The sequence below is a fragment of the Petromyzon marinus genome, chromosome 30, assembly GCF_048934315.1.
Source record: "Petromyzon marinus isolate PM22_M1 ecotype Great Lakes invasive population chromosome 30, UKy_Petmar_22M1.pri1.0, whole genome shotgun sequence".
NCBI classification, from domain to species: domain Eukaryota; kingdom Metazoa; phylum Chordata; class Hyperoartia; order Petromyzontiformes; family Petromyzontidae; genus Petromyzon; species Petromyzon marinus.
Window position 1 is genome coordinate 4284987 of NC_133696.1, and position 14510 is coordinate 4299496.

At 48.2% G+C, this 14510-nt stretch overlaps 1 protein-coding gene across 3 annotated transcripts in view; it reads right to left on the reverse strand.

Moving 5' to 3' along the window:
- Window positions 1–14510, reverse strand: part of LOC116947491 (inositol 1,4,5-trisphosphate-gated calcium channel ITPR1-like) — a 144953-nt gene that overhangs the window by 94810 nt on the left and 35633 nt on the right. For all 3 annotated transcript variants that reach the window (XM_076070630.1, XM_032963298.2, XM_076070629.1), the window contains exons 10-19: window positions 12878–12973; window positions 12217–12267; window positions 11628–11782; window positions 10102–10201; window positions 8683–8843; window positions 7019–7160; window positions 4220–4378; window positions 2425–2597; window positions 1623–1742; window positions 349–555 (exon numbers count right to left, since the gene is read on the reverse strand). In XM_076070630.1, coding sequence (XP_075926745.1) covers window positions 349–555; window positions 1623–1742; window positions 2425–2597; window positions 4220–4378; window positions 7019–7160; window positions 8683–8843; window positions 10102–10201; window positions 11628–11782; window positions 12217–12267; window positions 12878–12973 — 1364 coding nt within the window. The remainder of the gene's footprint in view (window positions 1–348; window positions 556–1622; window positions 1743–2424; window positions 2598–4219; window positions 4379–7018; window positions 7161–8682; window positions 8844–10101; window positions 10202–11627; window positions 11783–12216; window positions 12268–12877; window positions 12974–14510) is intronic.

Below are 14510 nucleotides of genomic sequence, written 5' to 3' on the forward strand. Positions count from 1 at the left end.
TTGTGAGGTTCATTATTCACAGCCGAGACTCCAAAATCCGGTATCAAGGGGCACATAGCTGCTGGAAACTCTCGTGCTACAATACAAAAAAAACACAAAGGCAAAGATCCCCTGTATAGTCTTAACAGACTGTTGGGGCAAGTGTTATTCATGAGCACCTATGAAAGCTGGCATGGCACGAGGGGATGGGGGTGGCCAGCACCACAATCACAGAGAGACAGACAGATAGACACTCCCCCAAATATGCACAGATTCTATTCAGACTATGCACACAGACACCATACACGGTAGACACACGACACACGCCACACAGATGCACCAACTGCAGTCACGCCGGCCGCCACTCACCGGTAGTAGGTGAGCACCGCTTGGTCTTCCTCGGAGCCCTCCCTCGCCTCCTGCGCCAGCTCGCGGATACTCTTGCAGCGCGACAACTTATCGGCGTCGAACCACATGAGCCACACCTCCTCCCCCTCCTCTTCCTCCTCGCCGACCGACAGGCGGCTGTCTCCGCACAGGTCGGCGTCCAGATCACCACGCGGAGGCAGCAGCAGCCTGGGATCGGTGGGGAGCAAGATGTTAGTGTATAGTGGATACTTAGAGTGAAAACACTTTCTTTAAAACAGATTTGTTTCACCTGTTCTCCTTCCCCCTGTACCTCCCATTAGGGTGGTTTGGCTACGTAGGGTGCAAAAGAAGTTCAACATACATACCGCTCCCCCCCCACCCTCCTCCAACCCCCTCCAGCGAAGCTCACCCACCCATACTGGACATCTGAAAAAAAGCTTCAGAACTAATCACATTCCTCCAGTCGAAATAAAGATTTCGGATTCTGAAGATCTTATAACCTTGCTCATAGTTGAGAAAGTTTTCTACTCGATAACAAATTTAAGTGCCGTTTGTTGCTTGCTGCTCGACGTTCTGAGCAGGTGCTCAGCGACTTGTTAAAAAAAATATCAAGGTACGCAATGGGTGCGAGTGCAGAGTGAATGGCAAGGCCAGGGGGAGGTTTTGGTTGGTATGGCAGGAGAGATTGGAGTCGCGGGTTCAAGGCTTAATAAAGATCAGTCGTCAATTGTTACCAATCATTCGACAACCAAAACCAACAAAATAATGATTATAATAACCGGTTTTCAAATAAATCTATGAAATCAATAATCACAACTGATTTCCTATTATCAAATCATCATTCACCCATCTTCACCATTCTTCTGTTATCTAGCACCATCCATCATTAGATCAGCACCTCGCCACCAAGTTCTACCATCTATTTGGGATTAGTAAAATGCATTATATCTAGACCACTGAGAAAAAAAAAACTGTTGTCACCATCATCGCAAGTGGGCATTTCCACTACAAATCCGGTCTTATAATGCAGAGGAGCACAAGCCAATTCTCATTTCAGTACGAAGATGACACTTTAAACTTATCATGCAAGTGCGTCAAATTTTGGTCAATTTGCGCGATGCACATGTCTGCTCATCTGAAAATAATTAAATACGTTGGTGAAACAATAACAATCTACAAGGCCAAACTGCACACACACCGAACCAAGCCGCTCGCGATCGTTTCTTCGAGACGGGAGTCGTATCGTGGCGGCTGTTATGAGCAAGCTCACTCACTTTGTTTCGATTAGCAGGTCGGCGTTGGCTGGGTTCAGTACGGCCTTGCAGATGAGCTCCTGGGTGATGGGGATGGCCGTTTGGTTGGACACGCAGAGGTCCGACAGGTAGTCCAGGAACCTGCAGCACATTAAGGACTCCCAACATTAAATCAAATCATTGCCTCAGGAGTATTTTGGTGGATACATTTTCTAACATGGCACAAATTAAAACACGACACCGGCACAAAGCGGCCTACACTCTTTTCGAATAGCATCACGGGATAATTAACGTTCACTGAAGCAGACGCCACATTTCATGGGAAATACACCCACAGAAATAACCAGGGCAGCCTGCTAGATTTGAACCAGGAACCTCTGCAACAAGCGGAGAACCCACTACCGCTGGGGCATCATGTTGTTTAGCGCGTTGTCCGAACTTTGGCACCACATGGAGCTTTAACTTCCCTCCCCATGGGTGGGTCGTGTGCACTTTTCTCTGGGTCTTCCAATTTTACCCTCCACATTCATAAATCAACATGCATTGAGAGTATTCGGCTGCTATAAATTTCCACATAAGCCACTTTTGTAGAGCTATCATTTGTGGCCAGGTCGCTTCTGAAAAATGTGCCATAGAGCTTAGCGCGCCTTACCTGTCAAAATAGTTTAGTTTTTAATAGTAAAAAAAAAAAAGTAATTTTACTCGTACCAAATCGTAATGAACAAAAAAGTTTCACGCAACCAGCCACCGACGGCATCCCCCCCCCCCCACCCCACATCGACATGGCGGCGTTCGCAGCACGAAGGCCAGCGGCGCCACGCACCGCGGCTCTCGGCTCTTGCGCACGAGCGACACGAAGGTCTCGATCTCGGCGGCCGTGATGTGCTTCTCCAGCAGCTTGCGGTTGTTGTGCAGCAGCGCGGTGATGGTGTCCTCCGCCAGCACGTCGTAGCCAATCTGCTTCTGCATGAAGCCGAACTGCTTGGCAATGTACTCCTGCAGGCATTGGGTCGGTGGCAGGGAGAGATACAAAGATGCTCGTAATATATATACACACGCACACATGGTAATGTAGCAGCAGCGGCGGCGGTGGTGGTGGTGATGTGGGCGGGGTGGCTTGGGGGATTACAGCAAGAAAGCGGCACCGATAAAATTCAAATACAGCAGACTACCGTCATTAAACCGGGTTTGAGTACCAAGTTTATGGTGAAAGTCGAGTCAGAATTGACTCAACAAGAAAAACGTGACATTTGTTTTATTTTTTCACTTCGCATGACATTAAAAGCCGTGAGAGTTAAAACGTTTTGGTTTGACGGTGATGCGACAAACATCTCTGCTATGCGGAAAATTGCAGCAATCCTCGTGTGCAGTCAATATGTCACTTAAAAGCAATTGCGGGAGGTAACGTGTGACATTTTGCGTTCTACTGCCGGTTGTCCATTGCGGCGTAATGCAATGCTTTGAAAGCGTTTTAAAGCAGACACTAAATCTCAATGGCGCCGAATCATGCCTCGTCTATTCCATTTGGGGCAATGGGACAAGTTAAAATGTGTTTTGTTGTTTAAAACAACACAGCAGGGGGCGATAGGACATCACCACATGGGCCAAGCAGTGTGGGTTGGTCCCAGCCCAGAGTTTACCTGCAGCACTGTCAACCATGATGTGAATTATGGTTTGGAAAATATGACAGTGTCACCTACAATTAGATGTAAAATGTTGCCTCACCCATGTCCCCCGTGGCTTCCTTCATGGCCAGTCAGCAGCTTGGATGTTGTGTTCGCAATTAAAAACATTGATAAATAGCACCAAATACCACAACCAACTTAGTACAATCGTAACGGTGTTCATTTTTTTCCTGGGTTTTATTGAAAAAATAATTTCAATTAAATTCACCGACCCATCACTCAATCCACTCGCATCAGAATTTACCAGACTAATTTTACCAATTTTGTTAATTTCCCCCTACTCACCGTGACATTTCCACGTATTAAAACATCCCAAATACAATTTCCAAGGCTTGGAAAGCTCGCTGTCCACTTACAAATATTGTAGGTTCGGAATCTAATGACTAATTCATGGAAATGTCATATTTGCATTCACAAGACATGCAAAGTGTGCATGTAATAATGGTTTGCTCCTGATCTGTATACTTTATTCGCAATGGGTTAATGGAGGTCAATCCAGTCACGAGGTCGCTAATTTAGCCACTTAAAAAAGGCAATAGATTATTTAATCAAATAAATTGTGACACCGAATCGTGACAATCGAATTAAGAGGGGCAATTTTTACGAAAGTGTGTTATGTGAATCTATCAATATATCGATTGATATACATGCACAGCGATTATTATGCTCAATGCACGCGTCCAAATGCACACGCATCAATCCATTTATATATACACAATGGATTCACACCACCCCCTTTCACAGGTACTGAAGGACTACCATTCATCGCCACAAAAAAAAATTTTCATTGCATCATAATCGTGACCCTGAATTGCACCCACTCAAAATCTTTGAGGGCAAGGGTCATTGCACTGCCAAAGCCTGCACGGCCGTTATTGAAAATAAGACGAGTAGCATGGGGGGGGGGGGCGGGGGGGGGGGCAGCAGTCACACCTGGTTTTTGCGGTATCCATGCTGCGAGTGGCGCAACACGCGGTAGCACAGGCGGCAGATGTGGCGGAAGGGGGCGTGCCGCTGGTCGGACAGTTCCTCCATCTGCAGCATCGGCCCGTCGCCTCCGTCCACGAAGGGTGCCTGCAGCAGCTTGAAAATCTACGCGCGCCCACCCGCAGGTCACGACCGCTTATGTCACCGGTACCAATGGACGGCGCAGCCAGGTGTCACCAACGCCAACACGACGCCGCTGGTCGCTTATTTCAACCAATATTGAGCTGGGCTCCAATTAATTAACCAATTACTCTACGATTGGTTTTGATAACGTGCCTAATCGGGATAACACAAAAATTGTTGGAAAACAAACTGTCAGCCATTCTCACGTGTGTCACTTGACAGGAAGCGATAGGGGCGGGGATTTGGTGGCGTCAGAATCATCAGCCGCAACCGTCTTGCTGGGCATGGCTTTTGGGGAGTTTCCTGCCTTCGGGGAGGGCAGGAAGTTGGTTGGGGCAATGAGCATTTAAAAAAAAATGGGGCTGGAGCAATTCAGAAAAAAAGTTAATTACAAATTAGTCCATTAATTGACTTCAATTAAGTTGAAGCTCCAACATCTAAATGTTAAGCACGCTTGTCAATCCGCTGCTAGAGGCTCCCCTCCCATATGACCACGCTACTGAACACGCTAGTCAGTGCGGGTGGGTGAAGGCAAATGACAAGAGTGGGAGCACGGAAGTACAGCACAACGGATTTTGCCGCACCAACCCCTTGCTGCTCACAATGGAGGCCTGCAGCATCCTGCCATGCGCGATGGTTGCACACCACAGGTTTCAAACCACACTTTGGTGGACGACTACCATGTGCACTGTACTCACAGCCATTTTTCTGTTATGGTTTTGGAAGAGAATCAAATAAATATATAGATGGGTGTCAGACGAAATGTTTCATTTGGCGTTAGATTACGAGCTTTTACAGCTTGTATAAACTGTGAAAGACATGAAGCAGGTGTAAACAGTTAAAAGCAACATTAGCAGTTGTCATATTTTACAATGTCGAACGTTTACAAAAGATCGACTGGTTGACATGCGGCATTCTCTCCAGATAATAAGACGCTATGGGAAATTAAGATGAATCAGATGATAAGTCGCAGCCCCAACTTTTTCTTTAAAGTACAGAAGTGCATTCTGTAACTCCAGAGAATATGGTGTGCATTATTTACTAATTATTAATATTTACTGTATATGAATAATTATGGAAAAAACCTCCACGGTGGCAGTACATGCATACCGAGCAAGGATTAACCCATCCTGGCCAGCTTCACGTTTTTACATTTTAATTCGCATTTAATTAAATACACGAAATAGTTTCTGCCATTGTTACCAATGCAATTTTGGCACATTAGACAGCAACATTCACAGATTACACTGTTAACAAGGCAGAAGCGGATTAGTTTCACTCTTAAATACTGTACCAATAACAGTGTGATTACATACAAAAAAGTTAACTTTTCATAATTGCATAAAAGAAAATGCGAACGCTGGAGACTCATATTTAAATGCTTAAAATGAGTACAAGTGTCGTGACTGTGAATGTCACCGTGTGGTGCCGGGCCTGTGAGGCCACGGCGGATGTGTTGTCGTTATGTGCAGCCCGGTTACTGGGCGTAGTACCAGCCCGAGCGGGGCTTGGGTGAGCGCTGGTCAGCGCAGAGGCACCACGTACAGTGTGCGGTGCGGGCTCCCGGTGAGGGAGCGAGAGAGAGCGTCAGCCAGCCAGGGTTACGTTGGGGCATTATACGCTGGTTGACCTGCCGACACGTGACCTGATGATATTGGAGGGGGGCCACCGGTTGATGGGGGCCGCTGGGTGGTCACGTGGTATAGAGGAGCTCTCGGGAGCCTTGGGAAAAGAGCGCGAGAGATCGAGAAGGTGGGCGGGGCGAGAGGCGGAGCCAGCCCCGGCCCAGGCAGATATAACGGGGGCCCCTGTGTGGGGCTCGGGGTTCTTGACTGTTGGCGAGTGAAGATTCACGTCGGGTTGAAGAAGCCTCTAGCCACGTGGTTCGGGACCCAGCTCGTGGTCCGGACCGGGATAGCGGGATCGTGTCTAGTTCTGCCGTAGCGTGGTTAGATGGGCTTCCAACACCCGAGTGTAGGTTACGTTATGTTGGTGTTGATGGAATAAATAGTGTTGCTCCCAAGACAATGTCTGCGACTCTGTTGGACTCGCTACACAAGGATGAAGGTTGTTAGGTGTTTGATTAGTAAAAACATAATTTTGTTTGTTTACACAGAGATAGTGTGGTTGGGATACACGGATAGATAATTTTACAATGGTGCCCACTGTCAAAATCCCCCCTGACCCCCCCCCCCCGCTCTCTGTGGCCAGCACCTGGGACACTGCAGCCCATAGGCCCGATCGCAGTTGCAACACCTGCTCCACCCATCGTCTGCGCCACTCTTCATGCGTCAACCGCCTTCCACCGACGTCGGTGACGAAACTATGATTTGAGCAATTCCCTAAAAAGGAAAATTGGGGGGGGCGGGGCAAACGTCGCAATGCAGCCTCTTAAATGAGCGTCCTGAGACTTTGGGGGGGTGTCAAGGCTTTTGTGCGTAACATTTTTCACAACCGCTTGTCAATCCCACCGCTGGATGAATGCACTTTTCCCCATGTCACGATGGCCGTGGGGGAGGCGCCGACTGCACACCTTTCACCACACGCTGGGCAGCGACCTTTGGGAGAAGGGTCGCGTGGAACGGGGGGGGGGGGGGGGGGGGGGGGGGGGGCGCCCCACACCTGCTTCAGGATGTTCTGCTCGCGCATCAGCTTCTGCCGCTCGCGGTTGGGTTTGGCGACGACAACGTCCAGCGCCTCCTGTCCCGTGTTCGGGATCTCCGCGATGAAGAACACCAGGTCCTCCAGCAGCTTCGTCACAAACCTACGGGGGGGCCCAGGAAACCACCACGTCACAGCCGCATCCCGCGTAGCAACGGCGCGGATGACAATGGGGCTGGACCCCGTCATGAGAACGGCCGATGAGAGACAAGAAACAAAACTAACTACAGAGTGGGGCCTGAGAGAAACTAAACTATTTACAATTTTTTTTTTTATTTTCGCAGGCAAGGACAAATGATCCATATAGGTCTTTTTCAGAAGCATCCTGGCCACAAATGATAGCCCAACAAAAGTGGCTTATCGTGTGGAAATTTATAGCAGCGAAATTACTCTAAACGCACGTTTTTTAAATGCGGACAGAAAAACCAGAGGACCTAGAGAAAAATCCACACAACCACGGGAAAAAACATGCAAACTCCAAACATACAGCAGGCGTCATGGTCTAGATTGAACCCATGACCTTCCGTATACTAGGCGAGATAGTTAACATCTCGCCAGAACCAGAGGAAGACAGCGGATTAGACGGTAGCAGCGGGACGATATTAAAGAGGTCGGAGGCCACAACTGGACAAAATAAAAACTCAGGATAGGAAGGAATTGAAGAAATTGGGCAAGACGTGCATCAGCAGTGGGAAGTTTGTGGCCGATTACAACAGATGAGCCCGAGACAACATGTAGGACAGATGGAGCAATGATATTTAAAAACTATCGGCCCATGTGCGAGAGCTCGATGGATTGATGCCGTTAAAATTAAACACTTACACAGTGGAGATAAAAAAATCGAGGCACACAAAGATACGCAGGCTTCGAGATATCATTCTGAATGTTAAGTAACAAGTGGGCTCGAGAAGGACATGTCGCTTGAAGGGATGCTGGCTGGTGGTCAAGAATAACGACAGCGTGGCAGCCAAAGGGATGGAACGTGCCCGAGGGCGTGCGTCCATCAAGCAAGAAGAAGCCATGAAATCCGCCCTTTTAGCAGGAGCTAGATGGATTACTGGGGGAGGCTTCTGCGTTTGTGCTGAACAGCTATCCAGCGGACTGCACAGTATTAGTCGTGCTACTCCTGAAGTTATCACATGGCTCGCGAACTTCAAACCTACGATGTACTATTTACGGGTACTTGCCACACGCTGGAAAAAGCTGTCGATGCGTTTTCGGTTGTACAGCATGTTCAAATTGCAGCCGACATTTCGCTCACAACATGTGGACATCGTGCCAAACCACCGTAAGGACACATCGACGAGCTAGATAGATTATTACGTCGCAGGATTGATGGATTAGGTCATGAGTTGTGCAGGCGATTAGCACGGGTTGGCTACGTACGGTGCGAAAGAAGGTCACACATACAAACACAGGCCATAATTTAGTAGTCGGTTGATTACACGCATGTTGAACTCTGTACGTAGCCAACAGTGCTAAATCGGAGGCGTGGTGGAGGGATAAACTAAAACAAAAAGCAGTTCAAGAAATTGGCTTTCAATTTAGCCGATGATGAAGCAGACTCCGCGGTTCATTTGGCAAAGGATAAGACGAGAACAACCACCGCCTTCGGCTCCACACACCTCCTCTCGTTCTGGGTGATGGTCCCCTTCTCCAGCTTCACAGCGATCGAGGCCAGGACCTTACTGGCATCGTTTGCAAAGTCCAGGTCTCGGACCTCCAAGGGAGAGACGGGGACGATTGCAAACGCCTCCTTGTCCTCCTTCACCGCACACGTGCCGATCTGGTGGTAGGGGAGGCGGACAGGGGGGGGGGGGGGACCACGTAGCATGGACACACGCGAGGTGGTGAAAAAGGGCTTCACAAGCGCATCAGATTCTTCCAGTCATAAATATTTTCACAATGATTCTGACGTGAAGCAAAATGAAACTGCACATTGAAGGAAGCGACAGAGTAACGAGGTAGAGGGTGGGATAGGCACTGCGGGGGATTCGCAGGCACGGTCGCTCAGTGTGTAAACAGGCATCATTATTTTAATTATTATTTGCACATTCTATATCATCATCCTTAGATGCACAATGCTGAGATGCAACATACAATATTATAGCCCAGCGACAAAAAAACACACCCATACACCTAATCCTACATTCCAAGTTGTTTAATTAATAACGCCTTATAACTGAAAAAAAATCGTGGAGTAGGCTACTATATAACAAGGGGAGTGGTGACAATGGAAAGCACACCGTGGTGTAAATCACGAGATCAAGCTCGATTCCCCACCATGGCTAACAGTGGCAGGCGATGTTCCAAGCAGTCCTGGGGCCACCAACACTCCACAGAGCTGCATCACCCGGCGTGGGGGCGAGGCAACGAGCAAACAATTTCCATTCACCGACACTGGCATGCCAAGGCCCTCTCATCCAGAGTTGGAAATGTTTGATCATTACTCCGCTAGGATTATAGACCGATGTGGGCGAGGCGGAGTCATGCTTGCGCACCGCCACCAGCCTGTCCTCTCTTTATCTCAAGCTGTCGTCTCCCCTTGCCTTGTATCTTGCAGCGTAATAATTAAATTACACTTTACGGGAAATCTGTTTTCCAGTAACAGAAAGCCATCTGTTGTACTGGAGACCATTACAAACACACGCAAAGCTCTTTTTCGCAGCTGCTCATGGCATAGGTGCAGCCCGGCAATGGCTTGCTTACGTCACTGCTGGCGGAAGGGTCTTCACTCAGAGGAGATCTAATAGAGAGGGCCTCCCTTTAGAGGGCATTTGGAAAGGTGGAAGTACCCACACTTTACCCTACCATACACGACCCGTTGATCGATTAACTGTGGTGAGCGTATTTGTAATGCTGGGTTGACAGAGGTGGGGTGGGGGGGGGGGGGGGGGAGGAGAAAAGGGTGTGCAGAATTTAAAAAACTTGGCCATATTTCAACCGCCGCACCTGGAGATTAAATCAGTGTGCTGATCATTACACCGCTGCATAAATCCAAAGTGACTTCATGGTTAACTGCGATAAAGTATAGGGGCACTCACTTTAAGCATCACCGGCTTCTCCTCCTCCGTGTCGATTGGAGATGTGGTGCTGTGGACCCACGTGTTGGTGCACAGGTGACGCAGCCTCACGTACGAGTTCCTAAAAACACAGGCGTTAAACAATTAGTGCCGAACGTGATCAGTAATACAGCACACTATAATATAGCCGATCGGCAGGTCGCGTGCGGTTGGTTAAAGTGCGGGGAAGGGGGGGGGTACCTCTGACTTCAATGTGTCTGGACAGTTTAGAACGGGAGGCCAAATACCCTCAAGCAAGGCTCTCTGGGAGCACACTTTAGTGGCGGGCCTGGCCTGCTGCCAGCACTGGCGAAAGGTGGCAATGTTGCACCTTTACCATCTTTTTACAACGTACAGCCCTTGTGTCAATCCGCTGCTGGATGCAGGACACCTCTGCATGGCATGTGGATCAAGGGGGTTATTTGACCATAACCTCATCTTGCTGGTCAGCATGGGTCGGTGAGGGTTGGGGAGCACAGATGTTTTGGCATCGTACAGGGCAACAAGGGTTTGTTTTTCATGTACTGCCCTCTGTTGACAAAGTAGGCTCCGCAGCAGACTACAACACCTGTTCAGTGCATGGCGGTCACACGAGCATTTAACAGTAAGAAAGAAACCAGAGAACCCTGAGAATAACCATGCACACACGAGGCTAACACACAAAGCGTTGCACAGATGGATTCAAGAATCCCTTGCTGTACTGGCATCTGGCCACCTCGCAGGCCATATGATAGCACCCAGAAGTAACTGGATATGGAAGGGCATGCGAGGTGAAGGGTAAAGTTAAATAAACATATTATATTGGACGTAACCATATTCCAAATCACCTTTAATAAACGTGCATTAAAGGTTTTTGAAAAGAGCAATTTAATGCAACTGTAGGGAGAAAGGAGAAGAAAAAAACCCCATCGGGATTTAAAAGCTCAGCTGCTGGCTGGAATAAAAAATAAAAATCTGAATTTTGCATACACCCAGCTTTGAAGAAAAATATGCAAATTAAATCCAACCTCATAAAATACAATCAATTTGGACGAAGGGCTCATGGTATGAGGAAAATTACCACTTAGCACAAAGGGAAAATGCAAAATAATTGGGCGAATCGTTGCACAATATCAAGCTGCCTACAGGCTTGGGAAAATGCACCGTCTCATGACACAACTCTAGGGGGGCCCATTTCATCGCCGAAGCATTCATCAGAGATTAAAGCGTTGTGAGGAATAACGCCTCGCGCGTGCGGAGGTGGAAACACCAATAGCCATCGAGAACAGCAAACTCTAGAACGCGTGGGCCGCACCAAGCGGCCAACAATCCCGCAAGGGCCGTGGGCCACTGGGTGGCCGCTCGTGGCCTATAGTGGCGGGGCCGTCCCGATAACACACGAATGTGAAATTGTGCCGTCAAAAAGTCGTTTTCAAAATGTGCGGCGGCCCCCACACCAATGTCCTAAAATCGGTGAAAGTGCCAGCTCTGAAAATGAGTGAAGAACACTGCCGCAGGGGGGGCATTACCGGGGCACGAGCGAGTCCCCCCTCTGCATGGTGGTAGGGTCCAGCTCGAAGATGGAGGCGATGTCACTGCCGTGGTCCACGGGCACCAGCGTGAACATCATGCGGTCGCGCTTGCTGCTCCGCGAGGTGCTGCTCGCCGCCGGTTCAGCGTCCGCCTGCGATCGCCGTGGGGGGGGGGGCACACTGACATTTCGGGGTGCCCACGCCGTAACCGAAACAGAAGGATGCTCGGCGCGCCAAACTATTGGGGCTGCCCCACCCCCCCCCGCCCGACCGCCATGCGCACTTTGTTAGCGGGCAGCAGTTGCAGCAGATTGTGTTCGATGAACATTCAAATGCTATCGATTCTAATAACGGACACACTAATTAAAATAATGTCAACAACATTGACTCGTGTTCCATTGCCCTCCGATTATAAAGATGTTTGGGAAAAGTAAAAAAAACGCACTCCAAACTTGTTCCCGGTGTCGAAGTTGAACAATTCTGGGACGGGTCAGACTATTATATGTATCCAACGTTTATGTTAAAATAAGAGAAGGTAAACAGTGCAACTCTCAATTTATAAAATACAGCAACATTGTAGACATACCGAAGCTCCTACAGCCATCTCCTGTGGCTGTTCCTTGTAATCAGGATTCACCTTAAAAAAAACCCACAAACAAACATTCACAATCACCATATTCACAATTTCATCCATGCCATTCGATCATGGTGGGGTGGGGGGAGGAGCGGTGATGCAGTGGTTGGCACACTGGCCTTCTGGCTGACAAGCCACTGTTTTCAGCCGGTACCTTCCCACTGCTGGGACACAGGTCTTGCTGGAAGTCCTCAATCTCTTCCCATTATGAGTTTCTGCTGTCCATGTGGCCTCCAACCCCTTTAGTCTCGCCGTTACCCTCTAATCTGATGTCTTTTTCTGCTTCTGCCGAGATGTTAACTACCTCGCCTGGTATGAATGAGGTCGTAGGTTCAATTCCGACCATGGCGCCTGTCTATTTAGAGTTTTGCATATTTTCCCTGTGGTTGCGTGGATTTTTCTCTGGGTCCTCCGGTTTTTACCTCCACATTTAGAGAATCAACATGCATTTAGAGTCATTGGCTGTTGTAAATCTCCACAAGCCACTTCTCATTGAGCTATCATTTGCGGCCAGGTCACTTCTGAAAAAAAGCGATATAGCTCAGTGTGCCTTAACCTGGTCAATTTTAGTTTGCAGTGCAGTGACGCGTGGCTGGCACATGGTTTGGCCTACCTCCGCAGCCAGATAGTCCCCAGTGGCGAGATGCTTGAATCGGAAGAGACTGTTCCAGTGGCCCGCACCTTCTCGGCAAGGGTCGTGCTGAACGACCTGCGCAACAGCGAAGACGACACGGTGCGCAAGTCCACACAAAGTCCCCACTACCGCCATCATCATCAGCACCGCAGAGTCTCCACCAATAGCACCGGCATCGACATCTTCAGCTCGGCATGCATTGCCTTGTACACCTTTAAGCCAGAAGTACGTGTCACACGTTGGCAAAGGAGCCATCCGAAATCTTGCGAGCATTTGGGAAGGGCCAAACAAACGTTTTCCCCTTTACAACTGTGCATATTTAAATAAGTGCAATTACAAATAATATCACTTAGCCAAGGAATGTATTAATCTTTACAAGGCATTTCACAGCTTAAATCTAGAACTTTAGAAATGTTACTTGCTGCAACAGTTCAGGAGAATATTTTTTTAAACTTACCGTGCCAAACTTAACGTGGAATTATTTCCCTCCAGTAGTTCTATGCGATGTTTAATATGTAACAAAAATATATAATAAAGATGTTGTATTTAAGCACTACATATATACATAATCTTACCCTGAAGTCTGAGACAGCATAGATTTAAATTGCAATGGCTGTACCATATACTGCATAAAACTATTGTTAAAGGTACAGGGTGCTTTGGCAATTGGCTGCTAGATATAGTGTATAGTGTAGCAGGACCACAGGAGTTAGTGGGGCTTGTTTGAAAATACCCCACCGTGCTGGGTCACTGAAGATTTGCTGCAGAGTGGGGGAGAAGTGGGGATATTGGGGCCCTGGACTGGTTCAGACATCACACACCATTGCCGGAAGCAGTGGCAGGGAATCGAACATGGGTCGCCAAGTTCATGGTGTAGTACACCAAACTACTGCGCCGTTGAACCCTCCCCCGTCCCGCCCCCGCCCCCGCCCCCCCGCCCCCACTGGTAAGGGTACATACAATATAATAATCAGGAACGGGTTTGTTCAATAATCAACGTTGAACATTGCGGGAGGACTGCCTCCAACTCTCGTCTGCGCTGGTTTACAGCAAATGACCGTGAATAGCGTGTCAGCACAATAAATAGTACGCCCTTAATTAGGAAACAAACAGGCCAAACAAAAATCAATGGTAGAAATTATTAAAAGCGCAGTGGTAATTAAAGCTCCTTTTAGTGCACGCCATGCGTTTCCTACTCTGCCCCAGGTTTGCAGTCCCTGCGTGCGATGTCTCGCCACACAACGGTTGAAGGGCTACCGAATGCAGCAAACTAAAGCCAATAGCAGAACATTTCTGAAAAAGGTGATAAAAACGATCTGGTTCCCCCCCCGCCCCCTCCATGTAAGATGGAAATCTGAACAAACGGTTTTGGGGACCATCACCAAACAGTCATTTATTTGTAATTTTATTTTGTATGAAAAGCCCAAATTAAATAAAGGTAAATTAATGGAGGTCTTTACCGAATCTTCCCTCATGTGCCAGAACTCTCAAGATAAGCACGGTACAGTCCGTTCTTATAAAAAAAAGGGTACAAAGTGATAACATCTCATCCACAAATATTAAAAACAAGGGTTCCATGCCAGGTTCAATTCTGTTAATTATATTTAAGCAA